The following is a 19736-nucleotide window of genomic DNA, read 5'->3' on the forward strand; positions in this document are numbered from 1 at the left end:
CCATTTCCAAAGAAGTTTCTGTTTCCGCCCTGGTTTCCAAATTTTTGGAATCCGGTACCTCCGATGTAGTTCACATCTTCTTCTCCTTCGGTATCTGCTACTTCTCCTTCAGCTGAACATACTTGCTTCCTAAGAAGTTCGTGCACCACATCTAACTTAGCTCTTACTTCGTCCATCTGTTCCTTCCCGATAGAGGCTACAGACTTCTTCCGTTCAGAGTCAGTGTTTTTGGTGCTGCTGCTGTTAGCAAGGTTTTCGATAAGTCTCACAGCTTCCAACGGATTCCGAGTAGTGAAGTTTCCTTCACTCGCCGTATCAAGAGCCATTTGATACTGTAAGGCGAGACCTCGGAAGAAAGTGCTTAGCAGCTGCACTTCATTAAATCCGTGGTGTGGACAGTCTCGCTGGAAAAACCTAAATCTAATCCACGCATCTTTGAAGGACTCTCCAGCCTTCTGCGAGAATGTGGAAATTTTGTTCCGAAGTTCTTCAGCGCGCGCCTCATCGAAGAAGTTTCGTAAGAAAGCATTCTTGATGTCGCTCCAGGATGTTAAAGATCCTGTGGGTTGCTGCCTAAGCCAGTGCATCGCTTCTCCATTCAGTGTGTATCTGAAGAGCTTGCACAGCAGGTAATCTTCGGGGACTCCTTCCATTCGAATGGCAGCGATTAGATCCTCGAACTGTTCCAAATGGTCCATAGGATGCTCGTGCGGTAACCCAGAGTAGGGTATCTGCGACACGAGAGTGTAGTATTGAGGCTTCAGCTCGAAATTCTGCTTCTGGATCTCCGGAAGTCGAATCGCTGATCTGTTGGAATAGTACTCATCTGGGCGATTGTAGTCGGCCAGTGGTTTCGATCGAGCCTCCTCATCTACAGGTTGAGCAGCTCCTGTAGCATCAGCATCAGGGATTACAGTTCCCTGAGCATCTATTTTCTGACCTGTTGCATTACGCAGATGACCGGCCTGGTCATACAGGTTTCCGTTCTCATCCTGAGTTAGAATAATAATGTTTACCATTTTTGACGACACGTTATCGATCGACGTACACGGTGTAGTATCGATCGTTGTCGGACGACTGGGATCGATCGACGATGACGGTCTGGTGTCGGTCGACGGTTGGTTGTGCGTATCGATCGACGACGAAGTGGTTGCGTCGAGCGATGTGGAACGTTGACCTCTACGGATGGTGCGTTCCAAATGAGCAGGATCGTCTGAGAACAGCAAGTCTTTCTCCTTGTTGCTTCTGGTACCGCTGGGCATGCACCTGAAAAGACAAGAAAAAGAAAGATTATTAGAAAAGGGGGTAAAGAAAAGAATAAGAACTAATAAAACTAAATCTAATGGCGATCAAAGCTCTCCGGCAACGGCGCCAAATTTGATACCACTCAAATTAACCTAAGGAGTGTTACTCTCATCAAAAGAGGCTTAGATGTAGTACTTAGGGATCGAATCCATAAGGAGCTAGGGAACAATTAAATCTAGTATTTATTAATTCTAAAGGTTGTAATGTTTTAAATAAAATAGCAATAGTGACTAGCGAGTAAATGATAAATGTAACTTAGGTTGGAAATGATATTAGATGCAGGGCCACTATTCAGGTGTTGGAGATTATAATTCCTATAGATGCCTAACTGTTGCATGCATGATATATTAGAGCTCATTCGCTTAACTCAGTGATTAGCTGTCGCATGTACCACTGGTTAACAGACTAGATCTCGTGTCTCACCGGTTAGATGCATACACAAGAGAGTGTCGATCGATAGTCTATTAAGACGTCGACCGATACACTTTTGCCAACATCGCTCGATTGTCAGTTGAGGACATCGATCGATGGGTTCTAGCCAGGCCTATGCGCGAGTATGAAAATGCTCTACTAAGATTTTAAATTGGCGGTTAGCCCTCTCTAGCAATCCTAATATGATAGATAGATGTCAGGATGGGATAACAAGGGTGCTTGAATATGCAATCCTATGATCATGTTCTAGTTAGCTAGGCTAAAACAAGCAATGAGTACAAATTTATCATGAATATCACAACAAGGCAGATCTATAGTTTGGAGCTAATCCCACAAACCTATCTGAACCCTGGATCTAACAGTTGAACTACTCAGACATAGCAAAGCAATTCATATCAATGGATAAATAGAAACTCATGGAATAGATGATAGGGAAAATAAAACAAGGAGTTCCAATCACAAGTGATTTTCTCTCCCAAATGAAACTTGTAACAAAACTAGGTCTAGAAAAGAAAAGCTCTCTCTGCCGTCAAACACTTAGGCAGTATATATTCTACTAGGTTAAAAACTCGTCAGGGCATTTTGGTAATTTGGGTTGGCCTTGGTTTTTAAGTCTGCTGAATCCAAAATGTCGCGTCTGGTGTCTCGACATTGATCGACGGTACATGTGTACATCGATCGATATTAATCTTAATCTGTCGAGGCATTTCCTGATATCGATCGTCAGCACTGATGCGTACCGATCGATTATTCTTCCTCTCGTCGACCTCTAAGTGGTCAGCTCGGGTGAAATGTCTTTTATGCTCCAAAATGCTCCAAAGTCATAGCTTTACTCTGAAATGCACCTGAACCTGAAAACATACCTAGAAGAGTAGAAAACATAGATATATATATATAGTAAAATAGTAATATACCATGGATAAAAATGGGTCAAATCCAGGGTATATCAATAGGCATCCAATCCCTAGGCTTGATGACATGCTTGATGAGTTGCATATTCTTCTGTGTTCTCTAAAATTGATTTGAAAGGTGGCTATCACCAAATTCGCATGGAAGAAAGAGATGAATGGAAAACTGTATTCAAAACAAAACTAGGATTGTATGAATGGCTTGTCATGCCATTTGGCCTTACTAATGCACCTTGTACATTCATGCATTTGATGAATCATATCTTGCTGTCCTATATTGCTCATTTTGTTGTTGTCTACTTTGATGATATTCTCATCTACACCAAGACTCTTGATGATCATAAACTGCATTTGAAATCTGTTCTTGAAATCCTTAGAAAAGAACGTTTGTTTGTTAATCTTGGTAAGTGATCTTGTGGAAAAGATACATGGTCTTTTTAGGCTTTGTTGTAGGTGCAGATGGGCTCAGGGTGGACGAGTAAAAGATCAAGGCTATCCGAGACTGGCCCAGTCCAACGACCGTGAGCGAGGGGAGAAGCTTTCACGGCCTAGCCGGGTTCTACCGAAGGTTTGTCCAGAACTTCATCTCTATAGCCGCTCCTCTCACCGATGTAATCAAGAAGAACGTTGGGTTCAAGTGGGAACAAACCCAGGAAGAGGCGTTCCAGATCCTCAAAGGGAAGTTGACTCAAGCCCCATTACTTGTTCTTCCTGATTTTTCTAAGACTTTCGAAATCGAATATGACGCCTCAGGTGTAGGTATTGGTGCAGTCTTGATGCAGGATAGGAAACCCATTGCTTACTTCAGAGAGAAGCTTGGAGGAGCCACGCTCGATTGTCCAACCTATGACCAAGAATTGTATGCTTTGGTCTGTGCTCTTCAAACGTGGCAGCACTACCTTTGGCCGAAGGAGTTCGTCATCCTTACATAGCACCAGTCTTTGAAACATCTTAAGGGTCAGCAGAAGCTGAACAAAATACATGCACGTTGGGTCGAGTTCATTGTGACCTTTCCTTATGTGATCAAGTTCAAACAACGTTAGGAAAATGTGGTGGCTGATGCCTTGTCCAGAAGGTATGTTCTTCTGTCCACTCTTGAGACTAAGTTGCTTGGATTCAAATTTATCAAAGATTTGTATGCGACTGATCCCGACTTCAAGGAAATTTTCAGAAAATGTTCTAAGGCTGCCTATGGGAAGTATTATCAAGTTTCTAACTTTTTATTATTTTATAATCGTCTTTGTGTTCCCCAATGTTCTTTGAGGGAGTTGTTTGTCAGGGAATCTCACGGTGGAGGTTTGATGGGACATTTTGGAATCAAGAAAACTTACAAGGTGGTTTATGAATACTTCTATTAGCCGAGTCTGATGAAATATGTGGAAAGGATAAGCAACCAGTGTGTGTTGTGCAAGAAGGCCAAGTCCAAAGTGAAAAACCAAGGTTTGTATTCCGCTTTACCCATTCCATCTCATCCATGGGTAGATATCTCTATGGATTTCGTGCTTGGATTGCCTAAGACTAAGGCCGGATGAGATTCCATCTTTGTGGTAGTTGATAGGTTTTCAAAAATGGCTCATTTCATTCCATGTCATAAAAATAATGATGTTGTGCATGTTGCTGAACTATTCTTTAGAGATGTTGTCCGATTGCATGGCATGCCTAGAACGATTGTGTCTGATCGCGATGCTAAGTTCCTTAGATATTTTCTGGGGAACTTTGTGGTCTAAGCTAGGAACTAGACTTTTATTCTCGACCACTTGTCATCCTCCGACTGATGGTCAAACTGCGGTTGTGAACCGGACCTTATCTGAATTTTTTAGGTCTTTGGTTAATAAAAATCTTAGACTTTGGGAAGAATGTTTGCCACATGTTGAAGTTGCATACAATCATTTTGCGCATTCTGCTACTAAATTATCTCCGTTTGAAATTGTTTATGGTTTCAACCCTCTGTCTCAACTTGATCTTTTGCCTTTGCCTTTGAGTGGAAGTGTTAGTACAAATGGGAAGAAGAAGGCAGAGTCGATCAGAAGTTGCACGAGCAAGTATGTGCCAACATCACGGCCAAGACAAAGATCTATGAGAGAAAGGCAAATAAGAAAAGAAACAAGGTCGTTTTTGAGGAAGGTGATCTTGAAGGAACGATTTCTGGAAGAAAGGAAGTCCAAACTTATTCCTAGGGTAGATGGACTATTCTAGATCCTTAGGAGAATCAGTGACAATGTGTATCAATTGGATCTGAAAAGTAAGTATGATATTTCTCCAAGTTTTAAATTTTCTGATCTATCTCCGTTCATTGCAGATGATCTAGATTTGTGGACAAATCCTTTTGAAGAGAGAGGGAATGATGCGTCTCAGTCCATGGATCAGTACATGGAACCGGACCAGAACGAAGATGAGGCCATTTAGAACAACTCAGCCGAGGTTCGTCTATCGAGCCGTGCCGACCAGAACGATCGAGCCGTGTGTTGGGGTCAAAATCGGTCACGACGGAATCAATGTCTGAAAGTTAGTAAAAATCAGCATGAACGTTTTTACGAAAAGTAATCTTCGTAAAAATATCTTTACGAAGAGCCTTGCGGTAAAATCTTGTTCAAATCTCAATCGAACCACTAAATATCGATTGTCCGAAGGCAACGGACATGTATCCAAATCGGCCGCGGACAAGCTCGAGTATGGAAATCGGACCGCGGACAAGCCAAGCTCGATCGATACGCGGCGACCAAGCATGCACACAGCTCGGTCGCTACGTAGCCATATGGTTAACGCTTACGCAAACGCCATATTGTTCAGCAAAATCGAAAACTTTGTCGCGACCTTCCGCCATAGGAAGAGCACTAAAACAAGCTCGCGATTTCTCTTTCCAAACATAAAGGGAAACGATAAATCTAATCAAACCCCGTAAGTTTGGCTCATTACCGCCACAGGAAGAGCACGCACACGGCTCGGTCGCTACGTAGCGACCGAGCACACACACTGCTCGGTCGCTACGTAGCGACCGAGCACGCACACAGCTCGGTCGCTACGTAGCGACCGAGCTCAAGCCAACTCTCCACTCTCTACGTAACGACCTGTAAGGCGTCAGAAAGATCCTCCTTTGAGTTCTCTTTTGAATCCTCATCGAAACGCTTTTCGTTTCGTCTCAATCGGAGTTTCCGTTGAGATTTTACAACGAAAAAGAGTAGGACTCTTCTTGGCTTGCTTCCACTCGCTACGTAGCGACCTGTCAGACCGTCAGTCGCTACATAGCGACCTGTAAGGCCTCAGAAAGGTCCTCCTTTGGGTTCTCTTTTGAATCCTCATCGAAACGCTTTTCATTTCGTCTCAATCGGAGTTTCCGTTGAGATTTTACGACGAAAACAAGTAGGACTCTTTGGCTTGCTCCCACTCGCTACGTAGCGACCTGTCAGACCGCCAGTCGCTATGTAGCAACCTGTAAGGCCTCAGAAAGGTCCTCCTTTGGGTTCTCTTTTGAATCCTCATCGAAACGCTTTTCGTTTCGTCTCAATCGGAGTTTCCGTTGAGATTTTACGACGAAAACAAATAGGACTCTTCTTGGCTTACTTCTACTCGCTACGTAGCGACCTGTCAGACCGTCAGTCGCTACGTAGCGACCTGTAAGGCCACAGAAAGATCCTCCTTTGCGTTCTCTTTTGAATTCTCATTGAAACGCTTTTCGTTTCGTCTCAATCGGAGTTTCCGTTGAGATTTTACAACGAAAACAAGTAGGACTCTTCTTAGCTTGCTTCCACTCGCTACATAGCGACCTGTCAGACCGTCAGTCGCTACGTAGTGACCTGTAAGGCCTCAGAAAGGTCCTCCTTTGGGTTCTCTTTTGAATCCTTATCGAAACGCTTTTCGTTTCGTCTCAATCGGAGTTTCCGTTGAGATTTTACGATGAAAACAAGTAGGACTCTTCCTGGCTTGCTTCCACTCGCTACGTAGCGACCTGTCAGACCCCCAGCTCGCTACATTGCGACCTTTCACGCTTCAAAAAGCTCCTCCTTTGTGCTCTCTTTTGAATCCCGATCGAAACGCTTTTCGTTTCGTCTCAATCCGAGTTTCCGTCGAGATTTTACGACAAAAACAAATAAGACTCGTCTAAACTCCTTCGCTCGCTCCTACTCGCCCTTACCTCCATCTTTGTATTCTCCTTCAAATCTCGATCGAAACGTCTCTGGTTTCTATCGGAGTTACCATTGAAACTTTACGAAGAAAAAAAACCGCAAAGACTTGTTTTCTCGCATGGATTCAGATTAATCGTATAAAACGGCAACGGTTAACTTAACATCTTAGCCGCCTTAACTATACGATTACGTTGAACCTTTTTACAAAAATCGACGTCTTATCTAAGGAGAAGATAACAGTCAAGTTCAGAAGATAAATGTCAAGTTTCAAAGGATAAACACCAATATAGGAAATGGCGAACATACACGAGAAGAGGAAAGGGAAATGAGCAAGCAAAACTGAGAAGAGACAAAACTGCATCTTCGAGCGAACTAAGTTTTAAGCGATTTTTTCTGTCTCGATATATTGTTCCATAATTGTTCATCCAGATCTTGCAAACCGATCTAAACTCTCCGAAAGTTGAGAAACGATCGCCACGCATATCAACCTCGCTTCCTAAAGAGAGAAAAAGTTAGAAACATGAACATCGTCTTAAAACCGATTTGTTTCTGGCAATTTTCTCGGAACCGACATATCCCAAGTCGTCAACGTGGAAACAACCAAATCACAGTCCAAGCGTCGTCTATAAATTGTCCCGAATTATCGATCATTCCAAACATCAGAAGAAGAAACGTACACAACCCTTCAAAGTATCGGTTCAACCCTTTTCTTTCGTAAAAAAAAAAGGGGGGGGAGTAGTATATTATACTCGTATACTCCCAAACTTAAAAAACTTCTGCAAATCGTCAAGAATAGGCAAACGACAATCTTAATATTCGTCTAAAACGCTAGCAACATATCCAGACGATCATGAACATAATCTCAAGAACTATACATCATTTCTTGTCGCAATCATGCGTATAGAAAACTTGTACCAATATCAAATTGAAACTCGACGATTAGCCAAAGTATTGAAGCCTTTTCCGGCTTCAGAAAGCCAGTTTTGTTTTAAAATTTTCTACGAGAAATCTTCAATCACCAAAGCATTTTTTTCAGTTTCCGTTGTACCAAGTAAGTCACAGAAAAGCATCGAAAACATTTGCGACGAAGAAAATTCGAGAATAGATGTAGCATCGTGCACATTAAAAGGAGCATTTTCCTCCCGATGATTAGCTAGATTCACCTCTGGTTGACCAATTCGTTCAAGAAACGAATGTATCATGAGAATCCTCTCAAAAAACCTATGAAAAACGTTTTGCGACTAGATCGTATTGAAATAAACTTCGGTAACACTCCATGAGTAACTCCAAGCAACTTTCGCCTAAGATCAAAATCACAGCAGAAACGTTTCTCGTAAAACCCGCAGAAACAATGCTACTTTGACATATGTATACATATCACTGATTTACAACCTTCGTAAAACCGGTTATATGATATGATAAATTATCATATAGCCCACAGTCGGAAAGCATATGATAAATTCTTCGCAACGAAACTAAGTCCTAACAATCAAACGGTTAACGGAAAATCTAAACTTTTCAAAAATTGACCAAGTTCAATACGCTCCACAATTCACTTTAAGCCCGCAATGGTTTACCTATAATACGCGGAATGTAAGGAAAAAATTCGTAACAAAGCTTCTAGAGCTATACGAAACATCCTCAAAAATGCACGAAATAGATCTCGGAAGGCCAACACTTCAAAAAATATTATGAAGGAAAACGCTTCTTCCCATGGATAAATTTACGCTACACCTCAATCCTAATTCCTCAATCGAAAATCAGATTATTAGCATCCAAACAGGAAAAACAATTTTTGCTGCGAACATCCGTAGTCAAACAAGAACGTTTCTCAAACGCAGGGCTAAGACTAAACCCTTGCAACATCGCGAAACAACTCAAGCCCGCGAACATTTCAAGCACGAAACGCGGCATACGAAAGAATAACAAATCTTCAGCATCGCGAGAAGTCGCAGACGCCTGAAGATTCGTTCTTCGACGAAATTTCCTTCCTCGATAAAAACATTTTCTTGGAAGACCAGACAGTCATACGCACTAACATCTTCTCAAAACATATCCTTCGCGAAGACTCGAAACGGTATTTTTTACCATTAAGTTTGTTGCTGATCACAACAAACTCTCAACGTCCTAAACAGACTTAGCCATCTCGTAGAGATGACTCTTGTACATCCGACACAAGGATAATAGCGCTATAAAAGAAACCCAAAATTTTTGGTCTGCACTTCCAGGAGGCTTTAAAATCGTCCTTGGAGAGATGCTCGGTTCCAACCATACAAGTCGTATAAGCCGAGAACCTATCGCGGACTTTAAATCGGTATGGAATCAGGATGAAACTGAAACGGGATACGTAAGTCGAATTAGTCATCGCACCCTCTAAAACCAGGAGTAAACCTAGGTCTTGCCCTAAACCCAGCGCACTGCTATCTAACATCTCTAGGCATAGTATCAAACACCCTGATACGAGATCCCAAAATTTGTCTCTCTGCCGTATTCGAGAATCTTCAGAAATCCCGCAAGTTTACACACTGCGGAAAACTCTCGAAACAGATTACGGATATAGCAGTTCACACAGAGTTAAATTACGAGATGACAACTCGTAGTCTTCCTTCTACACCCATACAAAATGCCATCGGCAGCAACACTCCTGATAACCGCTACATAAAAACTAGACGGTCTCGCTGGAAAATTAGTCATAAGAACCTTAACAACAAGACGAATTACGAAAGGCTTGATCCCTTCAACAAGGGTACGTAGGAAGCCGTCATAAGGCGCAGCCCCAATCTTATCGTGTTTTACTTTTAGAAGAGCGAGAAGACCACTTGTCACTGACCTTTTCAACCATTAATTCCGCCTAACTCACCTAACTTGCCTAACTTGCCAAGCCACTCGCTAGAACCTCACGCTAGAAGCTCATGGTTCTAATGAGCTGGGGGGCTAACTGTTGGGGTCAAAATCGGTCACGACGGAATCAATGTCTGAAAGTTAGTAAAAATCAGCATGAACGTTTTTACGAAAAGTAATCTTCGTAAAAATATCTTTACGAAGAGCCTTGCGGTAAAATCTTGTTCAAATCTCAATCGAACCACTAAATACTGATTATCCGAAGCCAACGGACATGTATTCAAATCGGCCGCGGACAAGCTCGAGTATGGAAATCGGACCGCGGACAAGCCAAGCTCGATCGGTACGCGGCGACCAAGCATGCACACAGCTCGGTCGCTACGTAGCGACCGAGCCCGAGCCTAGCTCGGTCGCTACGTAGCGAACGAGCGTCCGTCAGGCTCGGTCGCTACGTAGCGACCGAGCTCGAGCCAAGCTCGGTCGCTACATAGTCACCAAGCGTCCATCCCGCTCGGTCGCTACGTAGCGACCGAGCTCGAGCCAAGCTCGTTCGCTACGTAGCGACCGAGCATCCGTTCCGCTCGGTCGTTACGTAGCGACCGAGCTCTTCCGAAACATCGACACGACACCAGTCCATGCATTCTCGTCTATCCTTCGATGCTATCTCCCGAAGACCGTAGCGAACTCAGTTCTTGTTTCCCGCCATTCAAAATCATCGATCAAACTTTGCGGTAAAAACCGCGGAAAGTCCGTTCTTTATCGAAAGAAGTCGCAATAAACGTTTCGAGTCGGAATACGGCACAAAGGGACCTAAGACACGACTCGAGGCTCATCTTACGATTTCTTAACCAAAAGCCCGTAAACCGTAGGATGGTTTACGCTTGATTCGCAAGGGAAGATAAATGTCAAGTTTCCGCGGATAAATACGGAATTTTGAAGATAATTACGAAGATCGGAAAAAATGGAATATCTCCATTTTATGCTATGACGGCTTAAGGGCAGAAGAGTAAATGTGTAAACCGACCTTGGAGCGAGTATATAAGGAGTCCTAGGCGAGAGGCATGGGGAAGAGCTTTTAGATTCGGAATTCTCTGCACTTAGAAACTTTAGGCTTTATTCTCGACAAGTTCGGTTTCTATGTCTGGCACTCAATTACTAGACGAACTCGCCCAGGCAATTCGGTCTCTTGTCCAGCTCTATCAATTGAACTACGTTCGGCTTGATCCTCGAAAGGGGTACATAGGCAGCCTTTAACAAGGTTCAGTCTGAAATCAATCAAAAACCTTTTATGTATTTTTTTCGTCTTTTGTTATCGAGCTGCGACTCAACTAGGTTTGAGCTTTTAGGCCGCTAGAACTAAGTAACTCACTGACAGCCTTTGCGGCCAAAGCTTTTATGATCTCTTGTAATGATCGCAACGCTCTTACGCGGACTCGAAATAAGATCTACTGTTTTCTCTAAACTCGTTTGTTATCTTTTCATGATTTCCGCCTATCTTCGGTCACATGTTGTTGGCTCTCGCAGAGATCCGGGACCTCGACAGTGCGAATTTCGGAAATTAGGGTTTTCCTAGTTTCCTTATTTAAACGGAAATCGACAGTGCGAATTTCGGTTCCCACACCGTGTACCGTCTCGGTCTGCTTACATCCGGAATGGAGCTTCAGCCAGATACACGACCAGACATCCAAAATGACCGTACCAGAGCTCGTCCTTCCCAGCCATCTCGACAAGCCAAAGCCAACAGCCGAGCCAGACTTGACTTGGATCGAGAGGTTTCCCAAAATGATCACGACTTCTCTCTCTTGGTCCATTTGGCATGAACCAAGTGTCCTAAAGACCGAGCCGAATGACTATCTCTCATGTTCGACACTCTCTTGGATATCTATCATTCATATTTCTCTAAGGCACGAATCATCAAGCTATCTGAAGACTTAGGCCGCATCAGTGCACTGCTCGATCACCCGGCGAACTTTCCAGACTGTCCCGCGTTCGTCCAGCTCCTCACTGATATCACTCAAATTACCCTAAGGAGTGATTTATACTCTCTCAAATAAGAGATCGGGTTGTAGTACTTAGGGATCAAATCCACAGAGAGATAGGACACACAAAAGATCTAATAGTTATACGATTAAGCTAGGCCAATAGTTTATAAAGCAGTGAATATAGTAAATTGCAGTGGTGAGCAAGGAAGTTGCTCGGCTGATTGATTGAGGGTTGTTTGATGGAAGGATGGTTTCTAGATCTAGGGTATCTATTCATGTAATCAGTATTATAATGATATAGAGACTAATTCTTGTATGCAAGATATCAAAGAGCTCAACAATTAAGAACAAATCGATCGGTTCTCGCTTTCTAGATTCTTCTATTGACTAGATCTAATGATTTCAACCATCGTTTGTCAGTCAACTAGAAAGTGTCGATCGATGATTCTAGAGGAATATCGATCGATACACTTTTCACGACGTCGATCAATTATTCTATTGGAATATCGATCGATACGCTTCTAGCAATCTTTGCGCACGGTTGATAAAGTACTCACTAGGGTTCCTAGATCAGTTATCACTTGTTTCTAGTAATCCTAGTTCAATGAAGATCTATTCAGAGAAAAGACCAAGCTATCGCTTGTGCCTAATGATTCTAAGATCAGGGTTCTAGTTCGCGACTCTAGAACACAAGCAGTAAGAACATCCTATTAATGAATATCACAACCTAGCAATTCTATATTTAGGGCTAATCCCTCATAACCTATTTGAACCCTAAACCTAAAAGGTGGATCTATTCAAACATGAAAAATAAATAAGAAATTGCAATAGATATAAAAACCAATGGAGTTCCAGGAGGACTCTGAAGGAGTTCCTCCTTTCTCTCCAAACCTAGAACAAGAATAATAGAAGGCTTAGTCGTCAACAATGGCTTAGAAAACACATAAATAGAGTTTTAGGTCATCCAAAGGTATTCTGGTTATTTGTGGTTGCTTCTGGGCTTCAGTCGGTCATAAAATATGCTCAGCCCATATTCTGGCATCACCGTCGACCGACGGCAAGGGTGCACCGTCGATCGATAGTCCTTCATCTCCTCGACAGCTTCCTCTCGTGAGGCAGACTGACCACTCTTCAGTAAAGCGGGCATAACTTCTGCTATAGGTGCTGTTTGACCTCAAACCGGTGGCATTGGAAAGATAACTCATGTTTCAAAATATGGGCTCAATATAACGGTGGAAAAGTCTCTATCCATAGCTAGACATCTGACGCGTCTGTGCAGCTCTGCACTCAAAAAGGCTCCAAAAGACACCAAAATCACCACATTCCCCCAAATCATCCCTGAACCTGTAAATACTCTAAATAGACTCTATATAATAGTAAATACTCTAAATAGGCTCTATATAGTAATTAGTTACTTAAATGGAAATAGCTAGACTTAGGGTTTTTATTCAGGAATTCAGGATTATAATCCTACAGATGCCTAATAAGTTGTATGCATGATATTATACAACTTAATACTTAATAACAAACCCGTAGGCTTTCGCTTTCTATCTTCTAAATCTGAATTATCTTTTGAATTTATTGAATTTCCTATTTCTTCATCCAACTTTTCATAGGATTTTCTCGTTGCTACATTTTCGATAAGGCGTCTAACATCTTCGGGGCTCCTAGTGACAAAATTTCCTTCGCTCGCCGTGTCGAGCGTGGTTTTATAAGTCAGGTTAACACCTCCGTAGAAGATGTTAAGGAATTGTGGTTCTGAATAACCATGATGGGGATATTCAAGTTCATAGCTCTTGAATCTTCCCCATGCATTTTTAAACAAACGATTCCCGTGGATATTGGCAGAATGTAAAGGTTTGTCTCCTTACTTCCCAATAGCGATCATCATCGAAAAATTTCTTAAGGAAGGCGTTTCTAATCTCTTCCCAACAAGTAAGGGATCCTGTTGGTAAAAAGTTTAGCCATCTGAGAGCTTCTCCTTCTAAGGAAAATGAGAATAGTTTGCAACGATTGTATTCATCTGGGATTAATTCTTCCAAACCTTCGATGTGATCTTGTGGGTGCTCAGAGAGAGATCCACGGAATGGGTTTCGACGAACCATACATTAGTAATCTGCGTTAAACTTAGATTTATTGGTATCGTCTCCTGGTATTTTAGTAGCGGACCTATTGGAATAGGTTCTACCAGGATCTAGGTAGTCTTGCATAGGCAATCTTATCTCTTCACCTTTTATCAAGGTGGGATTTATCTTAACAGGGATTTCAGTCCCCTGTTTAGTTTGGCTAGTTTCATTGCTTAATTGACCTATTGGTTCAGTTTGGACTACTTCCTCATTATTAAGCTCGGTAAGAGAAGACTTACCTGCTTCTGGCTGGGCGGTGTCGATCGATGTCAGGAGCTCCGTGTCAGTCGATTCTTCGGTCTCCACATCGCTCGAAAACGTTACATCTTCGCCGATCGATGCTCGGCCGAGCTCAATGTTCTCCATTCTTAGTGTCTGTGTAGACAGAGAAGAAAGAAAACTCAGCAAGTTTTTCGTAACAAGTCTATACTAAATTCTAAATTAAATCTAATGGTAATAAGAAAGAGTCCCCGGCAACGGCACCAAATTTGATATCACTCAAATTACCCTAAAGAGTGAATTACTCTCTCAAATAAGAGGTTCAGATGTAATACTTAGGGATCGAATCCACAAGGACTCTAGGATTACTCAATAGATCTAAGGGATTAGAAATAAAGATAGACTAAGATAACAGTAAATGATGAGTCAAACAAGGTAATTGTTTGGCGGTTTAAGTTGAAGTTGTTCTAAGGATGTGAAAACAGCTAGACTTAGGCAAATTCTCAGGTATGAAAAGCATGCAACTTAGTTCAGATTAAAGGGTTTGACGGTTTTTGAACTCAAACAATGGTAAACTAGATAGATTTTATTTACTAGATCTCGAATCTCAACTGTCGTCTATTGATCTCGAGAAAGAGTCGATCGATGTGACTTAATGCACATCGTTCGATACACCTTTCAAACAATCGATCGACGCCAGTGTCATTACATCGATCGACGGTTCTTCTAGCAAGCTTTGCGAGGGGGTTTGAATCTGTTCTCTAACCTTCTAGACCAACTCTCGTTGTTATCTAGTCAGTTAGATCACGCTGACTATTTCAGGTATTAAAGCTAACGATTGGTTATCTTAATTAATCCTAAGATCTAAAATGAGGGTGATCAATCCTAGTTTTAGCATTAAGCTTAACAAACATGAAAAAACTATCAAAACACCTTTTTAACAGTCTTATTAGCAGCACATACTTTCAACTTTTATGAGAAATCTAAATCTAACAATTGGGTTTACTCAGACATATTCATGAGAGACAAAGTCATGATGGTTTGAAATAAACTCAAATGAAATATTGAACACAGAAAGTAAGAGTAATAGAAATAAAAGAGTTCAAGATCTTCTTTGTTATGCAGTCTCAGATCTATCTCTCCAATCCTAAGCTCTTCTAATGGTAACCAAAATGCTTCTTCTCCAAACTAGGTCTTTAGGCAAGTTTGCCTCTAAAATGATACAAAACCCTAGTACATATAGCCTCACAGGCGGCTAAGGGCTTAAGTTGCAATTAATAAACTTTTAGGGAATGAAATTTTCTAATTTCGTGATTAATCCTCGGGTGATCCAACATCGATTGATGGCGCTCAGCGGCTGTCGATCGATTTTAATTGGCTCTTGTCGATTGAGATATTGCTTTTAAGTGTCGATCGATGCTGTACGCGTAAAAATACTCCAAAGCGTCCCAAAAGCATCATTTCCTTCTATCAAGCAACTGAACCTGTAATTGCTTTGAAAATACTCTAAAACATAGTAAATAGATCCTATAACACTTATATATCATAACTAAAAGTGGGTGAAATTCATGGTATATCACACCCCCCCCCCCCCCCCAAGATTTAAATTTGAAGATGAAAGTTTGGGGTGGAGTTTAGGATTTTTAAAAATAAACAAATAAATACTTAAATTTAATATATATTATTTAAATAGTTTTAAATTTTAATTTTCGGATTTCAAAATAAATTTCTAAAAAAGCTTCAAAAAAAATTATAAATAAGTTTCAATTCAAAAATATATAATTCGAAAACTACAAAAAAAATTGTTTTTAATATTTTTTATTTATTAAAATAATTAAATATATTTATATATTTATTAAATAATAAGGGTATAAAAATGTGAAATGTCTTTTGGCTCTTTAACGAAAATCTTTTGGTGAAAAAAACACATATTTTAGGATTATTTGTTAGAATTACCCAATAAGAAAATGTAATAATAAAAAATGTCAACCATTAATTTTTTTTTAAAAAAAAGAAAAAATATATATATATATATATACCATTCGATCATAACTAATCTACGTCTCGTCTAAGTTAATTAAAAATCTCGTGTGCTGTGTGTTGTTGTTACAACAACAGCAAGTAAGTACCCTTTCGCTCAAGCTTTGAGTCGTCGTCGTCTTCTTCTTCTCTTCTCCGAATACGCCGGTGCGGTAGATCGTACAAACCTAACGTAATCCATTCCTTCTCCGCTATCGTTCGACTCTGCTTCCTTCGCCCTTCTCTTCTCGGGATGATGATTTCTCTATTCGTTTTTTTTGTCCTACGATTGTTAGATCCATGGCGATTTTGATCATTCGTATCTTAGAATACTGCTGATTTTGGTTTCAGATAGAGAGAAAATGTGGGGAATCTTGAGGCAAAGAGGCATTGATGGAGGCGGCTTGGTAAGAGGATACGATTTGAGAGTTCTCCTCAGTCTCTGGGATATAGATGGATTTCTCTTTTTTTTTTTTTTTTTTTTTTTTCGCAATTTCGTGATTTTTGAAAATTGATTTTGAACAGTCTCTTAGGAGGACACGATCCGCATTGGTTTCCGCAAGGAGCTACGCAGCTGGGTCAAAAGAGGTATTGTCTCTATCCAATTCAGCTGCTTGGGAAGACGATTTTGGTGCTCTTCATTTCTCCTAAACTACCTGAAGATGACCTCTATACTCTCCCCTTTAAGTGAGCAATAGTCGTTAATTAGACGAAATGAAGAGATAGATAAACATAGAACAAATTGCTAATGACTCATGTCACTGAAATTGGTGAGTTTTGAGGACTCACATAGTAACATTCCTGAGACTACAGTTTTAGTTCTTATAGGAGCTAACTAGTAAAATGAAGCTGATCAACCTGACTTAATCTTCAGTCTTTTATTCAATATTTTCTGAAAGATGTTGTTCCTTAAATACTAAAATTAAGGTCACTTACATTTTCCGTGTGCAAATCCTTGTTTAGATGACTGTCAGAGATGCCCTAAATTCTGCAATTGATGAGGAAATGTCTGCAGATCCAAAAGTCTTTGTCATGGGTGAAGAGGTTAGTTTCTGCTGACATGATTGATATCATCTAATCCTTTATAGTCAGATATTTATATTTCGTCTTTCGTCTTCTTTTTTTTTTTTTAGGTTGGACAATATCAAGGTGCCTACAAGGTTAGAAACTCTGAATTATCTGGCCTGACGGAAATTGAATTTTTTAGTTAAATTTCTCTTGTTTTATCCTTATCCGATACTGGTTTTTTTATCATCTACTCGCAGATCACTAAAGGACTTTTGGAGAAATATGGTCCTGAGAGGGTTTATGATACCCCTATTACCGAGGTCTGGATTTCTTATAATCTTTTTTCTTGTGTATCCTTATGTCCATGTTTCTCTAGTTTGGGAATATTTCTGACAGTAATCTGTTAACCATGTTTTAGGCTGGATTCACTGGAATTGGAGTTGGTGCCGCCTATGCTGGCTTAAAGCCTGTTGTAGAATTTATGACGTTTAACTTTTCAATGCAGGTTAGCGTTGGTTTTCGTTCTATTTTCTAATACTACATTTTGCCTCTTTCCTTGAGTTTGATTACGCATCATTGTTGCATTATGAGGATCATGCACTATAGTGCAATTATGTTACCAGGCATCATTGACTTTATTCTCTTTTGGCATCTCGTCATCGTTGACACTAAAGTAGACAGACAGTTTTTATCTTACTATCTCTATCCTAACATCCTTTTGGACTTGTTTCAGGCAATTGATCATATCATTAATTCTGCTGCGAAGTCAAATTACATGTCTGCTGGACAGATAAATGTACCCATCGTCTTTAGAGGACCCAATGGTGCTGCTGCTGGTGTTGGTGCTCAGCATTCTCAGGTAACCACTTACACAAATTCTGTACAACGTATCTTTTCCTTCATACCAAAAGAAAAATGAATAATCTAGGATGAAGAAACTGGCTTTGGCTCTAACAATGAACAAATTTTCCCTTAATAAATGCATTTGATTGATTGATTAAAACAGCCTTGTGCAACTGTTCTCGTAAGCTTGGTAATGATCGCATGGAATTATGACTGTCTCAGGGAAGGGCCTAAAATGTTGTACTGTATGACTAGCTTTATCGATATGTTAAATTTAGGATTTTATCTCTGTCTTTGTAGTTGTAGTATTCATTGTTTAAAAAACATGATACAAGGATCCAGGAATAATCTGTGCTTACGACTGATTTTGAACTTGTATCTGCATCTCTGGGTGTTAAACGGAGGTATTATGCTCTACATTTTGCAGTGCTATGCAGCCTGGTACGCCTCAGTTCCTGGTTTGAAAGTTCTCGCTCCATATTCGGCTGAAGATGCTCGTGGTCTTCTTAAAGCTGCCATTAGAGACCCTGACCCTGTTGTCTTCCTTGAAAACGAGTTACTGTAAGTAGAACGCTTAATCTGAATTCTGGACATTTGATTAGAGCCTAAAGTACATATTAATTTGATTCCCGTCATGCAGATATGGTGAATCATTTCCAATTTCAGAAGAAGCACTTGATTCAAGTTTCTGTCTTCCCATAGGCAAAGCCAAGGTACTGTCGCTCATATTTGGCGTGTTTTTGTGTTTATCTTCTATCTAGCAAGTTGGATGCTTTATTGTTGTATTGGCTATAACAGATTGAACGAGAAGGAAAGGATGTAACAATAGTAACTTTCTCGAAGATGGTCGGTTTTGCCCTCAAGGTTTGAGATTTCCTATCTTCACTTTATCACATTTCAGTATTTGAAACTGAGAACATTTTTGCTAGTTAGTTCCCTGCCTACCATACCAGATCAGATGTTACTTTCAGATGATTTATGCCTCACATGCTTAAGTATTTTTATGGTTCTTTTTCAAATTGGTGCACCTGTTTGTTCTGTCTCTGAATTACGTAATGTACATGATTCCAGGCAGCTGAGAAGCTCGCAGAAGAGGGAATAAGTGCCGAGGTATGAAGATTTTCAGTCATCTGTCTTGCAATTCTTCGTTAAAGTGATTCATAAGCTCTGAAACTTTGGTTGTTGATAAAAATGGATAGGTAATAAATCTGCGGTCAATCCGTCCGCTAGACAGAGAAACCATCAATGCTTCAGTGAGAAAAACAAGTAGATTGGTAACAGTTGAAGAAGGTTTCCCTCAGCATGGAGTCTGTGCAGAAATCTGGTTAAACTTCATTTCATCGACTCAAAAAGAACCATATATTTATTGTCATTGTCAAAACTAATGTAATCTGTTATTGGTGGAACAGTGCGTCGGTTGTGGAGGAGAGCTTTTCATACTTGGATGCACCGGTGGAGAGGATAGCAGGAGCTGATGTACCAATGCCTTATGCAGCTAACCTAGAGAGATTGGCTCTTCCTCAGGTAGAGGATATCGTTCGAGCAGCCAAGAGAGCTTGTTACAGATCCAAATGAAAAAAAATGATCATCGTCAAGAACACATTTTTTCTTTGATGAAAGTAAAATAAGAAAAAAAAAGAGGAGAAATTGATGTCTCTTTTGCCACAAAACCACCGTTCGTGATTTTTATTTGATTTTTTCCTATTATTATTCTTGCTAATCTTCTCTCACTGCGGTTTTCTTTTTCTCTATCCTTTCCTTTCCGAATTGAAAATTTTAATTTTCTGGGGTAATTGATAAATTGATCGAGAAAGCTAGTGATGGAGCTCACAGCACCTGTCTTTTCTTTGTGGAAACTGGAGCACCACAAAGGCCCCCACCAAATAATGAATTAAATGTCCGTATTCCTGTTTTTTTCTTTTCTTTGTC

At 40.6% G+C, this 19736-nt stretch overlaps 1 protein-coding gene and 1 non-coding gene across 2 annotated transcripts; both read left to right on the forward strand.

The window, feature by feature from the left end:
• The first annotated feature begins 381 nt into the window (after positions 1-381).
• LOC117129414 lies at positions 382-487 on the forward strand. Its single transcript, XR_004453063.1, has one exon. It is a non-coding gene; the product is annotated as a small nucleolar RNA R71 (small nucleolar RNA).
• A 15478-nt stretch (positions 488-15965) lies between these two features.
• LOC103864874 (pyruvate dehydrogenase E1 component subunit beta-1, mitochondrial) lies at positions 15966-19553 on the forward strand. The gene is made up of 14 exons (XM_009142640.3): positions 15966-16149; positions 16308-16363; positions 16482-16544; positions 16920-17000; positions 17090-17116; positions 17222-17284; positions 17383-17469; positions 17698-17823; positions 18235-18368; positions 18448-18520; positions 18606-18671; positions 18879-18917; positions 19007-19131; positions 19217-19553. Exons 2-14 carry the CDS (start codon positions 16319-16321, stop codon positions 19380-19382), a joined length of 1095 nt encoding a protein of 364 aa, XP_009140888.2. The 5' UTR covers positions 15966-16149; positions 16308-16318; the 3' UTR covers positions 19383-19553.
• The last annotated feature ends 183 nt before the right edge of the window (positions 19554-19736 follow it).

This window comes from Brassica rapa, chromosome A10 (genome assembly GCF_000309985.2).
Source record: "Brassica rapa cultivar Chiifu-401-42 chromosome A10, CAAS_Brap_v3.01, whole genome shotgun sequence".
NCBI classification, from domain to species: Eukaryota; Viridiplantae; Streptophyta; class Magnoliopsida; order Brassicales; family Brassicaceae; genus Brassica; species Brassica rapa.

Bases quoted from the DNA above. Each gene is read 5' to 3' on its own strand.
- LOC103864874 (XM_009142640.3), top strand. From the start codon at position 16,319: ATGTGGGGAATCTTGAGGCAAAGAGGCATTGATGGAGGCGGCTTG. The intron at 17,824-18,234 runs GTAACCACTTAC...TACATTTTGCAG, and splicing joins TTGGTGCTCAGCATTCTCAG to TGCTATGCAGCCTGGTACGC. The intron at 18,521-18,605 runs GTACTGTCGCTC...TGGCTATAACAG, and splicing joins TTCCCATAGGCAAAGCCAAG to ATTGAACGAGAAGGAAAGGA.